The sequence below is a fragment of the Alligator mississippiensis genome, chromosome 3 (genome assembly GCF_030867095.1).
Source record: "Alligator mississippiensis isolate rAllMis1 chromosome 3, rAllMis1, whole genome shotgun sequence".
NCBI classification, from domain to species: Eukaryota; Metazoa; Chordata; order Crocodylia; family Alligatoridae; genus Alligator; species Alligator mississippiensis.
Window position 1 is genome coordinate 138,949,517 of NC_081826.1, and position 17,606 is coordinate 138,967,122.

A 17,606-nucleotide genomic window follows, 5' to 3' on the forward strand; every position below is an offset into this window, starting at 1 on the left:
GCTGATAGACCTGATTACTTAAGGGGCAAAAGGTTTGTCTCATTTGGTCTTGCAAATGATGAACAATCATTCAAGCAGAGGGTTAACATTTGTGTGCAATTTAAGTAATGAGTCAGCCAAGTCATCAGTTCACAGTGCCCTATAACTTACTCCTACTTCCTTTGCTAAGAGAGCTTGGAGTTCAAATAGCTGGCCCATCTTTCACCTACAAACTCTTTGACATCAGAATTGTCAGGGGGATGGATTCCCTTGGCACATCACCCCAAGCACAGAAGACAGACCTGAAAAAACCTTATTAGATCATTCATCCTATCTCCTTCCCAGTCCTGTGCTATTTCTTACATTATATTTCCTTCCATTCTAGCTACTGTAATTTTAAAATTCCCAAGGCATGCCATTTCCCCATTCTCCTGAAGCCTGTACCTTGCACCATACCAGATTTACCTCCAAAAACAAACAAAAAAGAGCACCAAAAAGACATTTTAATTGCAGCCAAGATAAGCAAATAGCATGAAAGACACATTCATGTATTTGTGAACCAAGAGGCTCATAATGTGGCAACATGGTCCCTAAGGATCAGTTTAGGTTAGATGGAGAAATCTGTTAGAGAGGCTAGTCAAACTGAACACTGGTTTGAAATGAAAAATATTCCTGGATCCATTCTATAGCATTTTGTAGTCTGGGAAAACGTGTCTTTTAAATCAAGCCAAGCCAAACATCTTGTTTTGTAACCCATTTTATTTAGCAAAGAAAAAAATGAATTCAAATATCCCACACAAAGAACACATATCAGTTCCCTGATATCAAAGCCCAGATCAGAAAGCAAATGATTTTCATTCAGTTCAGTTCTGATGTTTGGTACCAGCGCAGTCCTCTTCTGCTACTTTCCATGGGCTCTTGCAGAAGTAGTACAGTTGGGGCCCAGTTCTGTACCCATTTTACCACATGTGTGATTGGCCTCAGTTAGTTCATTGACACAGTAAGAAAAATGCTCAGTGTTTGCAGAATGGGAGTTTTAGGCTCTGATCCAGCAAAGCAGCTAAGCACATGAATAGCTCTAAGCATGGGCTTAAGTTCCATTGATTTCAGTAGAGCTACTCTTGTACTGAGAGATAAACATGTTCACGTTTTGCTGAATCGGGGCTTTCATCGTTCTATCATTATCAGCAGAGGTGTTATTTAATATTTCTTTTCATTAAAATTTCCTTTACATCTTCAAGCTCCCTTTTTTTCTCTTTTGAGTGCCCATATGGTCAGATGTGCTGAGCACTTTTTTTTCTTTAATGTAAGTGCTTTGTGGCTCTTGATTTAACACTGACATGATATTTCTCAAAGGTTACTGTGGGATTCTGATAAAGCTAATGACTACTTCCATTTAATGTACACAATACCCTACACCCTTCCAGGATTTTAATTAGTCATATTTGACAGCATACAAAATCAAAGCCATTTTGACCCCATTTTATTCCCTGCTCTACTGTGAAAACCCTAATCCCAGTCAGGCATTTTTTGATTAGTTTTATCTGAACCACACGGCTGCAGCAGCAGGCCACTGCAGATAGCTGAAAAAGCTTCCATCAACAGAAACCTTAGGTGAGTATAAAAGTGTTTAGATTCAAATCCAAATACAAGATAAAATCTGCAATCACAGTAGTGGATTTTCTGAGCCACTGAGTAATGCACTCCTGTGCATCCCATACTGAATCAAGCCCAGAATGTTTAGACCTGCGCAGCTATAATTTGAACTATTCGATGACAAATCCTCTCCAACTGACATGGATGTCAATAGTACTTACATAGCCATGTAAGTGTTTTTGATGCTTATGTTTAGTTTGAGTTCTGTTTCCACCTGCGGCAGAGTAAGATTGCTCAAGTCTGCATGTATGTGCCTGAAGTAAAATGGAGGAGGAGGGTCCTGGGTTCAGGCCTCCCCTCCTACAATGGCTTTTCTTTACCTTGCATTTAATGTGTATTAGATAAAGTGGATAAGCAACAGTGGAATCGCTTCTGCCCCACTAGGGTGCCCTCCCAGGGTAACATCTATCGCACTAAGTCATCATCTTTCTTCACTGACTGTTTTACTCTTGGCCTCATATATCTTCCCCTTCTGGCTGCCCGGTGGGCCAGCTACAAAAGAGGGGCTGGAAAGGGCTCTGGACAATGCCCGGCCCATGGCCTGGTGGGTAGAGCCTTTTGCTGAGAAGCGTTGATGAAGGTTCATCTCCTGGTTGAGGGTAGACTTAAACCCTAGACTCCTGCTCCATTAGTTAGTGCACTAACCACTAGGTTATTGTGCTAAAAAAAGGAAAGATCTTCTCCATTTGACACCTACTAATTGTGGTTTTCTATAACTGCAGTTTCAGGTCTTACCTGATGTTCCCCCTAAGCACCTGTGCAGCCCACTGAGCATGCCTGATAGGGACGTGCAGGGCAAGCATAGCTACTTGGAATCCAAACTGTGCGTAAGTGCCAAAAAATGCAGATACGTGGCTATGCACAAGCCACTTAGGCACACAAGGATGAACCAGAAATTAGCCCTTACCCTCCAGTGTCAAGACTTTCCTTTAGTCAGTACTACCCAGAAATAAAAGCAACAGATTTAACCAGTGACATTTTGGTTGACACCAGAGATTTTTTTTTAAACTCCATTAAGTGCAAAATTTCAGTATTTAAAAATGAATGCTATCAGGACAGAAGTAATAGAATATATTGTGTGGAACTGATTGCTACCTCAGAGACAGAATTGTGTGCATCAGGGTACTGCATTGAATTTGAGAGGGCAGGCACTCAGAACAGAACAATGTTGGAAGGGTCGAAGTTTCTCCTTATATCAACGCAAGCAAAGCCTACTGGTTTATGTGAAACTGGCTATGGTGCAGCTTTTTAATTTTTTTATCATCTGTGCTTTCAAATACCAGAATCCACTTCCCCCCAACACTTCCCCTTGTTCAGAAGGTGTGTGTGTGTGTGGGGGGGGAGAATAGTTTTAGAAATACTTGGAAGAATATAAAACCCAATCCGATTGGGACTATTTTTTGCATCTCCCTGCCTGGAAGGCCAGGCTCCATTTATTCCATGTGTATGACTGTGCAGGACACAGAAGCAGAAAATATAAGTGTAGATAATACATTTTAAATATCTCTAACCTTACCTAAAACAGTGTTTCTACATCCAAAGTGTTCCTGCCTTTAATTTGGTTTCAGTTCTAGTCCCACTGGAAAGCTTGGGATTCCCTTCCCCATACAAACACACAGAGATCTCTTCCTTACCTTGAAGGAACATGAATTATTGGACCTAAAATTATTAATTACTTTTTTTTTTTGGCTGTAGGACTGAATATTGCTCAGTCTTGGGACTTAGGATGGGATCATTTGGGGAGATAAATTCCACATCCAAGAAAAAAAGGTTGATTTTTCTTTTAAAGAAAAATGACATTCCTTTACAGCTGCTCAGAGATTAGGAATGTTTGAAACAGTCCCATGGGAGATAGACAGGGGTTAGGATGTAGGAGAGGTGGTCAAAGGCACATGGTTATTACAATTAAATGTAAGGTTCTGTGATTTATCCCAATAATATTACTATTGCCTATCTAATACAGTATATATCTATTTATATATCTGTATGTACAAGGAATGGAAAACAGTTTGATATATAGATATACGTTCCTCAAAAACTATTGCAGAGGAACATGCTAACTCATTTCAGATCATTTTAATGAAAAGATTAAAATAAAAAAGATAAATATTTTAAATATTTTAAGGTGTGGCATTAATAACTAAAAATGTAAATTTAAAATACAGAAGCCAAACTAATGCTGCTATTAGTAGAGGAGCAGGAAAGAAAAGTGGGGCTTCTAGTATTTTTATTTTGGCAGTGATAGCAGTACAGGTTTTAGTCTCTATATAATTTAAATGAAAATGTCTATTTCTCAGTAGGAGCAGAATGATTGTAATGCCACAACTGTTATCATTTGGAAAGCTTTTTCCCCACCCCTCTATCCATTCCACTAAATTTTTTTGCAAAGGTGTTTTCCTTTTACCAAAGGGAAATAAATATAGTAGGCAGTATTTCTTTTTTAAGAAATCAAATCAAAAGTTTACTACAACAATGGTAAATAATAGAGGACAAGTACCACCATATTTTCTGAAGTGAACTTGTGTCAGAGTAGAGGCTTTTTTTTTTTTTTTAGCAGACAGTTAAAATGAATACTGAGAACAATCCAATAAAAACAACTAGGAAGCCCATCTTAATTATTTTCAGTGAATGTAAATGTGTGCTGTGAGCACAGTGTAGTATAAATATATTGCACACAAATAATGCATAAGATGTAAAATGAACTCTCCCTTGGTAAGTACCTGAAGGTCCTTCAGTTGGGCTCATATTGGAAGGCTTCTCCAAGCCTATTTTCTTTGCATTTTCTCATTTTACTGCAAAGCAGATGTGGAAAGCTTAGTATAGTATTCAAAACTGTCCCCATTCAAAAATATAGCACACTACAATGTATAGGTATGGTTTGAGGGGTGTAGGTTGTAGACGCTTCCTCAGCCTGATGTTTCCTCAGCCTGACGCAGCCTCAGCCTGGGCGTTTGTCCCCAAAAGCTTGCTAAAAAGAATTTTTCCAACTATTTGAGTTGGTTTAATAAAAGATATCAGATTTACCCAAAGAACCCTGTCTGCCTAGGCATGGTTTGAGGAATTAATGTAGTCTTGTTGTCAATCCATAACCTGGCCATATAAATAACAAGGCCACCATAGCTGTGCACACCCTCACATGCAATTCTACATTTGTTGGCATTTTTGCATAGTTTATACTGCAAAATTTTGAGTGACTTTATTTCTAACATTTTGCATTTACAGGTGTTTCCTCTAGGTGTCTAACTAACTACCCCACGCCCTAAAGAACAAGTCTTCAAAATTGAAACATCCCCACTTTTCATTTCCCTGCCTTGAAATACTCTTGGCATATTGTATACTTTAAAAACAGGCAACTATTTAAACCTTAACATTCACTGTTTAATTTCTTTTCTGAACTCTTTGAGAATAACAACTAGTAAGCTTTGAAACGTATCTTTTATGATAAACATTCTTTGGACCTCTGGGCTGAAGAAAGGGCACACAACCCTGCCATTTTCATTTCAGTGGTACAGCTGGAATTGCTGTTCCAAAAATAAAGATATCAGAGGTTTGGTGGGGTAGGAGGACACAAAGAGAAATGGCACAACAATTTGAGGATCGCTTCTGTTCCCTTGCCTGCCATTGCACAAGAAATCACAAATGACATCTTAAAACTCAGCTGATACTTTAAATATTTACATCAATAAATCCTCATGGGAAGCTCACTTTAAACAATATTATTAATGCTCCTGGAGGGGTTGATTAGCCTGGATCAGACACATCGATAAGATGAAAACAATGTTTTTCATAACACATTCACACTCCATGATTTTTTTTTTGTCAGACAGGTGTAAAAAGAAAAGCAATTTTACAGTTATTCATATGTTTGCAAGAGTGCCAGGAACAGAGTATGGTGAAAAAATCAAGGTATGGTATTCCTTTCAGTGACTGGCATGACGTTGAATGCTACAAGGGACCAGACAAGTGTATTCTGTATGAGCACGCCACAGAGAGGAAGTCTTTGGAATGCCATGAGTCATGCAAGTCCATACGCTACAAGAACGCTAGTTTACTAACGACATGCAGAAAACGCTCAAATGTGCCCTCCCCACCTGTCTTCCTCCCCTCAGCCTCCCAACAAAATAAAACAAACAAGATGAAGGCTTTTTGTCACCTGAACTGTTTTACAACTTGGAACCACCTACTTTGCAGATTTCCCTTTTGTCACAAGAAGCCCTTAGTATATATTTTGTTTTCTTCAAGGGCCAGATAGCTCAATAGACTCCAAGAACTTCAGACAATGCTTTGCAGTCAAAGCAGACAAACTGTAGACTGCTTGGAGTACCTACAGAATATCAAATTTCTCCTTGTCACTTAAATTAATGTTCTGTACATTTGTTGGCAGTATGATGTCACCAAGATTCCTTAGAGGGGACCATTGCTAGGAGCAGAGCTTTTTCCTCAATTCTTCTGGAAAGAAGGTGGCAATGTCCAAAAGGAAATGAAAGTCATATTCCTGGCACACTCTTTAGAGGGGTTATAACTTCTTGAGAACTCAATGAAATAGTTAGAAACATGTTAGCAACATCTGACCCAACATTAAGAAACTTGAACAAAGTGACATACTCCTCATGACTTGTTCAGCAAAGCCCAGGTGCTATCTTGACACTTGATACTGTCGGCCAAACTTTTACTTTCTGCAATAGGGAACATCATGTCACATACAGGTGTTTTTGGCAGCAATGGGACACTGATGGCTTGGAGTATGCTTGAAATGTCTCCAAATTTCATCTCTGAAGCCTCAAACACATGGGCGGTCATGTAGCACAGGCCTTGGGGAACTGGGGAGTTACAAGAGGCCGAAAAAATACACAAGCCCATTAGTACTCATCATAATTATTGAGATCTGTAAAATAGGCATTAGAATAGGTCTTTGCAGTTAGATGAGGATTGAAGTATTTGTTTCTCTCCTCCAGGATCAGGTTGTTTTTGTTAAATGCCTGGAAAAAGAATAAGAAAAGGGAGGGGGGGGGAGGGGAGTCAGTAAGCATTATTTAATTAAAGTGATTTTTGGGGGCAAACCTCAGGAGTCATAGTTTTAGACAAAAATGCAGTCTAGGGGCACATTCACTATGAACACTTGCATTATGTGTTCATCTATGTCCAAGTCCTTCATTCAGTAGCTAGATTTTTCTGTACACCAGCAATGCAATACATACATAGATACACACATATATATTTAAGAATACCTGAAAATTACCAGTTGCTTTTTATATTCATTCTTTCCTGCAATATTTTCATTGTCAAAATGGCTCTGTATAGCTTTATTGACATTTTTTTTTGCTTTATTTCTTATGCACGTCTTGATTTTTTATAGTCAAAATTTCAAAAGTATCTAAGTGGTTTAGAAGCCTAAGCCTGGTTTTCAGAAGTGATTTAGGCACTAAGGGCCAGATCCTGTTTGGTTAGAGCCAAGACCTGATTCTGTTTTACCTAGTGGGTGTCTAAGTGGACTTATATGCTTAAGTGTGATCCTATTTCCCCATATTCAAGTCCTGAAAATGCAGTAATGCATCTACTTTGGTAATGCACCATAATCTGACTTTGAGTCTGAGTTACAAAAAAGCAGCAAAGAGGAAGAGGAACCACCCACTTTTTGCATGAACAGTTTTTCAAAGATTTGAGAAGTGTGAAACAGAATCACACTTAGGCACCTAGGTCCACTTAGACATCCAATGTGTAGCAAAAAATCTGGCCCATAGACTCCTATACTTAGGTAATGGAATGGCGAAAACTTAGGGTCCCTGGCTCAGAAGGACAATCTAATTTGACCAAGTATGGTTGTCTAGAAATCAAGCATCTCAATAATAAAAAACAGACATTTCTGAAGAGCAATCCAGAAATCCTGAAGGTGACCAGTGGTTCGTTTCTAAAATTCTGCCTTTGTCAGTCTTCTAAACTCCTGACTCAGTCTCCAAAATAAGTAGCTCAATTATTCTGCAATCCAAAACAACTAGTAACAGTTCTAAGGGTAGGCAGTTCTGTTTATGCTTTTTATATTAAATAGTCATTAAACAACAGAAATTACTTTTAGACCACTCTCTGTAACACTGGCACCTAAACTGCATTTAAGTCTTGCTTAGGGGCTGACATAACCAAATTGCATTTGATCTTACGGTTAGATTTTCAAAGCTATTAACAATGAAGATAATTGTCTAATGGGATTTTCAAAAGTATCTAATGCACATTGATCTCAGAAAATGATATTTTCTTTACATTTTCAACCCTCTATTTTTTAAAGAAATAATATGAAAAAGGGAAAATGAAAAAGAAAAGTCACTAATCAGGACTCTAGAACCAGGTTATAGAAATTTCTGCAACATCTGGTATTGAGCTACATACCTTCAGACTGTCCAATCCCACATACTTTAAGAGATCTGAAAGGGGCAGGTGCTCTAAAAGATCATAAACATGAATAATACAGTGGAACCTATGGCCATGCAGTATACTCATCATGCCAGACACTTAGCTGGCTCTTAGCCAGCATTAGTCTGCCTGGCTCATCTCACAGGGTGCTATGCCAGATGAGAATTTGACCTGTTGTGTTCACCACCTAAATCACATATACGAAGGCATAGAAGGGGAAGGGGAACAGGACCTTTGGCTTGCTGTCATTGGAACTACAGAAAAATCTCTGCAACATTTTGTTACGATTGTCAAGGCCCAGATTTGCCTTCAAAATAGCAGATTGGGGAAGACAATTTTAAACCAAAAACTAAGCAATGATCTAGTTTCTTCCAGGAATAGTTAATAGTGTATAAGCATACCAGCCAAATCATAATGGTTTATATTCTGTGCAATACAGGTGGGTATGGTAAAATCTTTATAATTTTGATACTTACAACTGAATCTTTTTTTAATTCAAACTTCTGCAATTTTTAACATTATTAATTTTTCTGATGTTGACTCCAACTTCCAGCATGAAAAACTAACAAGCGGAATTCCACTTTATGCAATCATACAGTTTACACATTACAGTGACCTCTCTCTTTTTCTCACCTTGATGGCTTCTACAGAATCATACTTGTCCAGCTTATTGATATGGTTAGTGATGCTGGTATTAAGAGGAGCTGGTGATACCGGATGGATGACAGTTGCATCATGGGATTGTTGCTGATATCGCTGGCAATATGTGTAAACAAGGAGTGTAAGAAGGCAACCGAGTATAGAGCTACTCAGCCCCACTGCGATCATATGGAACATGTTGAATTCTGCAAGGTGGATTTCATAAGACAGTATTAGCTTTAAAGCACCCCCAATAAAAGCTTACAAACTTTAAAATGAGAAAAGAAAACAGGTGACTTGGTCTAGAAGAGAACAGAGTATCTCAGGGAATGATCATGTATTTCTTAGAAAATATCATGACTCAGAAGACTTTTCCTTGTAATGCCAAATGCATCTCCTGTCCCTAGAGAGACTTTCAGTGTCTTAAATTGTCACTTCTCTCTAGAGGTGTTAAGATTGAGACCTTCCAAAGGAACCTAAGGGAGTGAATTAAATTGTATTTAGCTAGGAGCCTTGAAAATATCACCTGAATTTAGTTCTGTAAATTGTACTACAAAGCATCTGATTTGTATTAAATACATAAATAATGTGACAATTCATGTAATATTTTAAAGATGACATACTATCTATACTAGCTTATGTTTTATTACATTAAATTATAAGTTGTTTCTCTAACTCTCTCTGTTATATTTAAAAATGAGGTGTGGTGGATGGGGTGTAACCACTCATATCCATTACAAGCAAACCCTGGGTGCTTTCTTTACTTGGTGCTTCTCCCAGGAAGCAATGGCCTGTTGGTCTTTCCATCCTCTTGCTTCTCTACACTCACTAGCAAAGCTATTACATTTCATGACCTGCCTAATTTTTTAAGGGATAGGGCAAGGGATTAGCACTATAAGGAAAACAGGGATCTCTCAAACTTGCATTTACTATGGAGCATCTCAGCCTGAAAGCTAAAGATGAAGCATATACTGCAGCACAAAGAGCAGGGACCTTTCCTCTTGTTCAGCTCCTAAAAGGTATGGTGAGCTCTTGTGATAGGTACTTTCTTATCTAAGATATAAAACTGGGGAGCAAGCTGGCTGCCTGGCTGCCATTTCAAAATCTAGGAGGGAGCTAACATTTTGAGAGATGGGATATAATAGGCCCATACCAGAACATGGCACTCAGAGGAAACTCAATTGCATTGTTTTGCACTATCTTCTCAAAGATGTAGCTATGCTGGTGTGGTGAAAAAAGGGATCTCAAAAGGACAGAATTCAATTTCACATTACATTTTACATGCCCAAATGGCAACTTTCCAGTTGCCCAAGTGGTATTTTTTTTACACACAATATACAATTCTATTACCTATGCACTGTGGTTGTGTCAGCATCCACATGGATCCTGACATGTGCAGTTGGCTACACACTGGCCAGACAGCTATGTACACACATATGCTGGGCAGGTGTAAGCCAGGAAATTCTACACGACAGAGACCCAGGACTAGCAGGTGTTAGGCACTAGAGGAACGAGGGAGGACACTGCCATGTTTTGAATCCAACAACTGAGTAGTTAGGGTGCTCATACAGAAAGCAGGAAATCCTGGTTCTAGCCTTAAATCCCATCACTCTGACAGGGTTTCCTTGAATAGCACTCTAAACACTGCTTCACAGATTAAAAGCACTATCCCTTCCTTTCTTCTGCCCTTCTCCTGAAGCTAGCCTCTTGGCTAGCCAAGATAAGGATGTAGAGCCAGGAAAAAAAAGGCAAGCTAGAGGATGTGTAACTCACTAAAATGCGATTGGATTCTGAGTTTTAGCCTGGATCCTTGCTCCCAATGGCGCAAAGACTTCTCCATCCATTTTATCCAATGGCTATTAAATACAAAGGCAGTGGCTCCGTTTCAAAAGAAGTGCCAGAGAGGGCACTGTATAAGGTACAATTCCCGGTGGTTAGAACACTATCCTGGGAAGTTGAAGCTGAAGAGATGAAGAAGATCCAAATTTATTCTGAATAAGAGAAGCCTAAAACCTCAGTCTTCCACTTCCCAAGTGAGTGCACTAACCAGCAGGCTGTTTGGTTGAATTATAAGAGGGTCCTTTCCCTGCAGACTTAGGCTCTGACAGCCATATACCATCACAGACTAGTATATGTGATCAGTAACTACATGGGTGCCTATATATGTACACTAGCAAGTAACAGAATTGCAAACTAAGTGGCAAGATAAGTTCCATGTGGGCAGGGGCTGCCCACAATTTTTGGGGGCCCCCTTCAAGATATAGTTTTGGGGCTCCCTGATGAGAAGAAGCCTGCAGTGGTGGTGGTGGGGTGGGGGGGAGGGGATTGGCTTGAGAGCAGCTGAAGAAGCCAGCATCAGCGGCAACGGGGGTGTGGCGAGCGGCCAGACATGAAAGCAGTAGCGGCAATGTGGAGTTGTGGCAACCGCCCGCCCCACCTCCCTCCCCCCCCCTTGCTACAGCACTGATTTGCAGTGTTCACAGCTGCAGGGGGCCCCTTGGCTGTGGAGCCCCCTGTGGTCACAGGTTCCACAGGATAGGGTGCACCAGCCCTGCATGTGGGCATATAGACTGTAATAGTGCTCTGCCCAAAGATCAGAACTCTGAAACCTCAGGGCTCAGTTTATTGCTTGCCTAAACTGGCACCTGGGTTATTTAGGGACAGATTCTATTTTACCTATTGGGAACCTCTGTGGATTTAGGCACCTAGTATGTGCAACTCTATTCCATCCTGCATATGTCCCCCAAACCCTTGAATGCATCTACTTTTCTAATATCCCATTATCTAAACCTTGAGACTGAGTCACAAAAAGCCAGTGAGGAGGAGGACAACTCACCCATATCTTGTATTAACAGATTTTCAGGGACTTAAGCAGGAATGAACTGAATCACTGTTAGGTGCCTAAGTCTAATTACATGCCTAATACATAGGGGTCTACCCAACTCAAGGAGGCGGCCAGCCGATTTCGAGGGCAGATTGCCGGGCAGGCCACCATTTTTGCAGGCTTATTGTGGTGGCCCCCACCTATGCTTCTGATTGGCTAGAGGAGGCATGGCCCTCCCCCCACCACTGATTGGTGGAGAGGACTGTCCATGATATGGTCCCGCCCCTCGTTGCTGGTTTACTGAGAAGGCTGTCCATCACATGGCCTCACCCCTCGCTGCTAATTGGTGGAGAGGGTCAGAGCCGTATGACAGGCAGCCCTCTCAGACAATCAGTGGTGAGGGGCAGAGGCAGCAGCAATCTTGCCTGATCACCTTCATGCCAGCAGCCCCATACATGCCAGGCTGTATCGTTGGTTTCACTGGGAGCCAGCATTTTATTTTTAGGAAGTTTTTTTTGTCTTTTTTGTTTTTTATTCCCCATGGATTTTGCAGAGATCACCTGATTTTGCGATTTCCGTGAAATCCACCAAATCACTATTTCAGTAAGTTCCTACTAATAGGTAAAACAGAATCTGACTAGTGGTGCCCAAATGAAGGATTTTAGTGTCTAAACTGAAAACTGGGCACCAGATGTATGTTACTGAATCATGGAAAGGGGTATTGGATGCAGGTCCTGGTTTTGGCAGGTACCTAAATCAGTGCTCATTTGCCCAAAATGAGTGGATTAAGGCAAGTAACCTGGCCATCAAGGTATGTTAGACCTGTGGATGTATGTCAAGATTCCCCCAAATCTGAAGGTTGGTAAAAACATTTCTAAATCATGGGAGGAAAGGAGAAAGCCAGAACATAATCTGTGCAGAGTAAAACCTAGAATACAACCTATTGTACTCACTGGTGCCTTCATATTTCCTTAGTGAACTCATTCCCTTTACTTGGATGAAAAACTGCTTCTTGCTGTACACAAGAGTGCTACAACAAGCCAGAACTTTTAATGTGGCCAGGTCCAAAATAAGTGTAGTTATTATGTATTATTTCATTTGTAGCTCTTTTCAGCAAGATTTCCTTCCTGTTTTGGGACCTGTTTTACTGGCTCTGGGGTAATCTAGAATGGGTTTTGTATCTGATTCAGTTTTGGAAGCCAGCCTGATAATGAGCTGGAGATACAGTTTGAGGCACTAAATGGACTGATTAGTAGGCTGACTCGCTGCTGTTCCTTTGCATCTCAAGTTATGGAGGGGGATGGCAAAATTATCATCCTGGACTGGTCCAGTGACTTTCCAGGTTTTTGACCTATATATAACTGGCTTATAATAGGGCTTTCTTCTGAGGAAGGAAGGGTGATTGCCTTGGGGAAGAAGAAGTAAATAAGTCCCTCTGGTAACATATGCTGTTGTCTCAAAGGTAGACAGTGGAAGCCAGCTGTTTAATAAGGAAGCCTCTAATAGCTACAATCTTTCTTGGCAAGTTTAATTAATGAGGATATGATATTTAGAAAGCAGACTAAAATGAAAGAAAGCAAGAGGTGGAACAAATGGAGAAGAAGGGGAATTGATAATTCAACTTTTAAATCACAGGTAAGGTTTCTACAACAGCAGAAAAGAAAAACTTACCACCACAACGTTTTTCTTCTATGCTGCTGGATCTTGCTACTGATATTTCTAGAAAAACAAAGGAGGCAATTATACCACAGAGAGAAAATATTACAGGCAATTGCCAGATTTGTTAATTGAGGCTGAGATTTTTAATGCATATTCTTACTACTCTTCCACGACTGGATCAGGATGAAAAGATTGTTACTGCATGTTAGAGCTGGATAAAGAAAACCCTCCCTCCAAGTTCACACACACACACACACACACACACACACTTTTCATTTTTGCTGCAAATATCTCTGGAAGTAAGCAAATGGCAGATATTGCACAGGATAATTTTTATATTTTCAGGGAAAAATGTGTTGGAAAAAAGTGGTAAATTTTTGAATGGGGAAAATAAGAGAGAGTTCATGACCATGTTTAGGGTTGGAATTGTGTCCAGGGTTGTAGAAATGGAATTCGAGGTGGAATTAGGGTTGGAATTTAGTACAGCAGTAAAGCACAGGTAAGCAATAAGCAGGTAAGCAATAAGGGGCCCTTCGGGCATCAGAGCTGGGGGGCAACAAAGGCACCAGTCACAGGCCTCAAGTGCCTATACACTAATGCTAGGAGCATGGGGAGCAAGCAGGATGAACTAGCACTCCTGCTTGTAGAAAACACCTGTGACTTAGTAGGGCTAACAGAAACCTGGTGGGATTCTTCCCACGACTGCGCGGTACACATTGAGGGTTATAAGCTGTACAGAAAGGATAGAGTGGCGAAGAGAGGGGGAGGGGTGGCACTCTATGTAAATGAGTGATATACATCGACCCTTATCAAAACAGAATCGAAGGAGGAGAAAGTAGAAGGATTATGGGTTAGGTTACATGGAGGTCAAAGAGAAAGGGATTTGGTGGTAGGGGTCTGCTACAGACCCCCACACCAAGGGGAAGAACTAGATTTGGGGCTCCTGAGGCAGCTCTCAGAGACCATAAAAACTAGGGAGGTGGTAGTCATGGGAGGACCTAAACTACCCAGACATCTGCTGGGAGACACAGACAGCAAAGTCCCACTGTTCATGCAGGTTCCTATCCTGTGTACAGGACCTCCATCTGACGCAGGAGGTACATGGTCCCACTACGGGGAATGCCTTACTGGACCTGGTATTGGCAATGGGGGATGACATGGTAGGAGACCTACAGATCGGTGGTCACCTGGGGGACAGTGATCACCAAATAATAGAATTCACCATAAGACGTTAAGCGGGTAAGGTAAGTAGTAGGGTGAAAGTGCTAGACTTTAGGAAAGCTGATTTCAATGAACTCAGGCGTTTAGTCATGGACGCACTGCAGAGTAGGAGTTTTGAAGAGATGGGAGCCCAGGAAGGGCGGCTGTGCCTTAAGGAAATGATCCTTCGGGCACAGAGGGAGACGATCCCGATGCGGGGAAAAAGGGGGAAAGGGGCCAAGAAGCTTCCTTGGCTGACCAGAGAAATCCAGAGCAGTCTACAGGCTAAAAGGGGGGCATATAAAAAGTGGAAATGGGGAGAGATTACTAAAGATTACAAGCTCACGCTTGTAGGGAGGCAGTTAGACAGGCCAAAGCTACCATGGAGCTGAGGATGGCATCCCAAGTTAAGGGTAACAAAAAATTGTTCTTTAGATATATAGGGAGTAAAAGGAAGGCCCAGGGTGGAATAGGACCTCTACTAAATGGGCAGAAGCAATTGGTGATGGACAGGGGGGACAAGGCTGAACTCCTCAATGAGTTCTTTCCCTCAGTGTTCCTAAGCGAGGGGCAAGATAAGGCTCTCACTGGGGTTGTAGAGAGGCAGCAGCAGGGTGCCAGACTGCCATGCGTAGACCCTGAGATGGTGCAGAGGCACTTGGAGGAACTGGATGAGTTTAAGTCGGCAGGCCCGGATGAGCACCATCTGAGGGTACTGAAGGCACTGGCTGACGTCATTGCAGAGCCACTGGCGGGAATATTTGAACACTCATGGCACACGGGTCACGTCCCGGAGGACTGGAAAAGGGCTAATGTGGTCCCCATTTTCAAGAGGGGGAGGAAGGAGGACCCAGGCAACTATAGGCCAGTCAGTCTCACCTCCATCTTAGGTAAAGTCTTTGAAAAAATTATCAAGGCTCACATTTGCGAGAGCCCGGCAAGAAAAATTATGCTGAGGGGAAACCAGCATGGGTTCGTAGCAGGTAGATCATGCCTGACTAATCTAGTCTCTTTTTATGACCAGGTTACAAAACACTTGGACACAGGAGTAGGGGTTGACGTCATTTACTTAGACTTCAGGAAGGCCTTTGATACGGTATCCCACCCCATACTGGTGAACAAGTTAAGAGACTGTGACTTGGATGACTACACAGTCCGGTGGGTGGCGAATTGGCTAGAGGGTCATACCCAGAGAGTCGCAGTGGATGGGTCGGTATCAACCTGGAAGGGTGTGGGCAGTGGGGTCCCTCAGGGCTCGGTCCTTGGACCGATACTCTTCAATGTCTTCATCAGCGACTTGGATGAGGGAGTGAAGTGTACTCTGTCCAAGTTTGCGGATGACACAAAACTGTGGGGAGAGGTGGACACGCCGGAGGGCAGGGAACAACTACAAGCAGATCTGGACAGGTTGGACATATGGGCGGAAAACAACAGAATGCAATTCAACAAGGAGAAATGCAAAGTGCTGTACCTAGGGAGAAAAAATGTCCAGCATACCTATTGCCTAGGAAATGACCTGCTTGGAGGCACGGAAGCGGAAAAGGATCTTGGAGTCCTAGTGGACTCCAAGATGAACATGAGTCGCCAGTGTGACGAAGTCATCAGAAAAGCTAATGGCACTTTATTGTGCATCAGCAGATGCATGACGAACAGAACCAAGGAGGTGATACTCCCCCTCTATCGGGCGCTGGTCAGACCGCAGTTGGAGTACTGCATGCAATTTTGGGCACCGCACTTCAAGAGGGATGTAGATAACCTGGAGAGGGTCCAGAGAAGGGCCACTTGTATGGTTAAGGGCTTGCAGGCCAAGCCCTATGAGGAGAGACTGGGGCTCCTGGAACTCTTCAGCCTCCGCAAGAGAAGGTTGAGAGGCGACCTTGTGGCTGCCTATAAGTTCATCACGGGGGCACAGAAGGGAATTGGTGAGGCTTTACTCACCAAGGTGCCCCTGGGGGTTACAAGAAATAATGGCCATAAGCTAGCAGAGAGCAGATTCAGACTGGACATTAGGAAGAACTTCTTCACAGTTCGAGTGGCCAAGGTCTGGAATGGGCTCCCAAGGGAGGTGGTGCTCTCCCCTACCCTGGGGGTCTTCAAGAGGAGGTTAGATAGGCATCTAGCTGGGGTCATCTAAACCCAGCACTCTTTCCTGCCTATGCAGGGGGTCAGACTCGATGATCTATTGAGGTCCCTTCCGACCCTAACATCTATGAATTTATGAATCTATGAATCTATGTATGACTCCTGGTAATTCCAGTTCAGATGAGTTTTGTATCTTTTCATTAATGAAGACCATCAACTTCTTGAACCTTAGTTCCAGACTAACAAAATTTTACTTCTAAATCAATCTATAGTACAGAAGTATAATAGAACAGCTGTGATGCATGGGGCAATGCCAGGCTGATGTGGTGCTGACTGTGGCAGTGCATCCAGCCACCACTGTGGTGGACTTTATTTTTGTGGTCCTCCATCAAGGTGTTGACTAGGGCTCCTGCCCCAGTCACCAGACCATCAGTTATGCTACTGAGTCTGTATCTTTGCTGTTTTTGAAAAGATTGGAATTGTGATAGCTCTAAGCAAGCATCTTAAACTACTGCTTCCATAACCATTCATAGAAGTTTCCCACAACTTTCTTGCTATCACAAGTCATGGCTGGTTCCTCAGTAGCTGTCCACAATCTCTAATTGATGAGTTTCCATCTAAAACTCTGTGTGTTCTCCATCTCTTAAATATTCTGCAAGCCTAGGCTCTGAAGAAGTCAATGGCTAAGCCTCCACTGATGTCAATGGACCTAGATTTTCAAATGTTAGCCCAAGCAGCATACAAAATGAAGACAGGCTGCTAAGAAAAGATGGACCATCATGCTGATATTTTGAAAGTCACTTCAGAAAACATTGGATTACTTCAGAAAAGAGAAGAAACAGCTTGATAGTATCGAAAGAAAGAAGCAACAAAGAGGAAAAAGCAAGTGGTGAGAAAAGAAGCAAACACAATTATGGTAGTAGGGTATGGCTGCAGCTGAGGAAAGGCTTGGAGAGATCAGTCAGGAAGTGTGTAGAATTTCAATGAGACGAGAACAGGAACAGAAAAGAGGCCTGAGGACATGGGGGAAAGGAAAGGCTGGATAAGGCGAAGTCGAGATTAACAGACAGAAGATGAATAAAATAGAGGAAAAAACATTAGGCAAAGGAAAGGGGCAGACCTCAACAGCTTTGGCATAGGTCTTGAGAAATCCAGAAGCTAA

At 41.9% G+C, this 17,606-nt stretch overlaps 1 protein-coding gene across 6 annotated transcripts in view; it reads right to left on the reverse strand.

Annotated features, from left to right (window-relative positions):
• Window positions 1–720: 720 nt before the first annotated feature.
• SEMA5A (semaphorin 5A) overlaps window positions 721–17,606 on the reverse strand; it is a 629,987-nt gene continuing 613,101 nt past the window's right edge. For 5 of the 6 annotated variants that reach the window (XM_059724459.1, XM_059724455.1, XM_059724457.1 and 2 more), the window contains 3 exons: window positions 13,175–13,222; window positions 8,674–8,885; window positions 721–6,614 (listed from right to left, as the gene is read on the reverse strand). In XM_059724459.1, the coding sequence (XP_059580442.1) occupies window positions 6,495–6,614; window positions 8,674–8,885; window positions 13,175–13,222 (380 nt within the window). In that variant the 3' untranslated portion in view covers window positions 721–6,494. The remainder of the gene's footprint in view (window positions 6,615–8,673; window positions 8,886–13,174; window positions 13,223–17,606) is intronic. The other variant, XM_059724460.1, reaches the window with a different exon arrangement.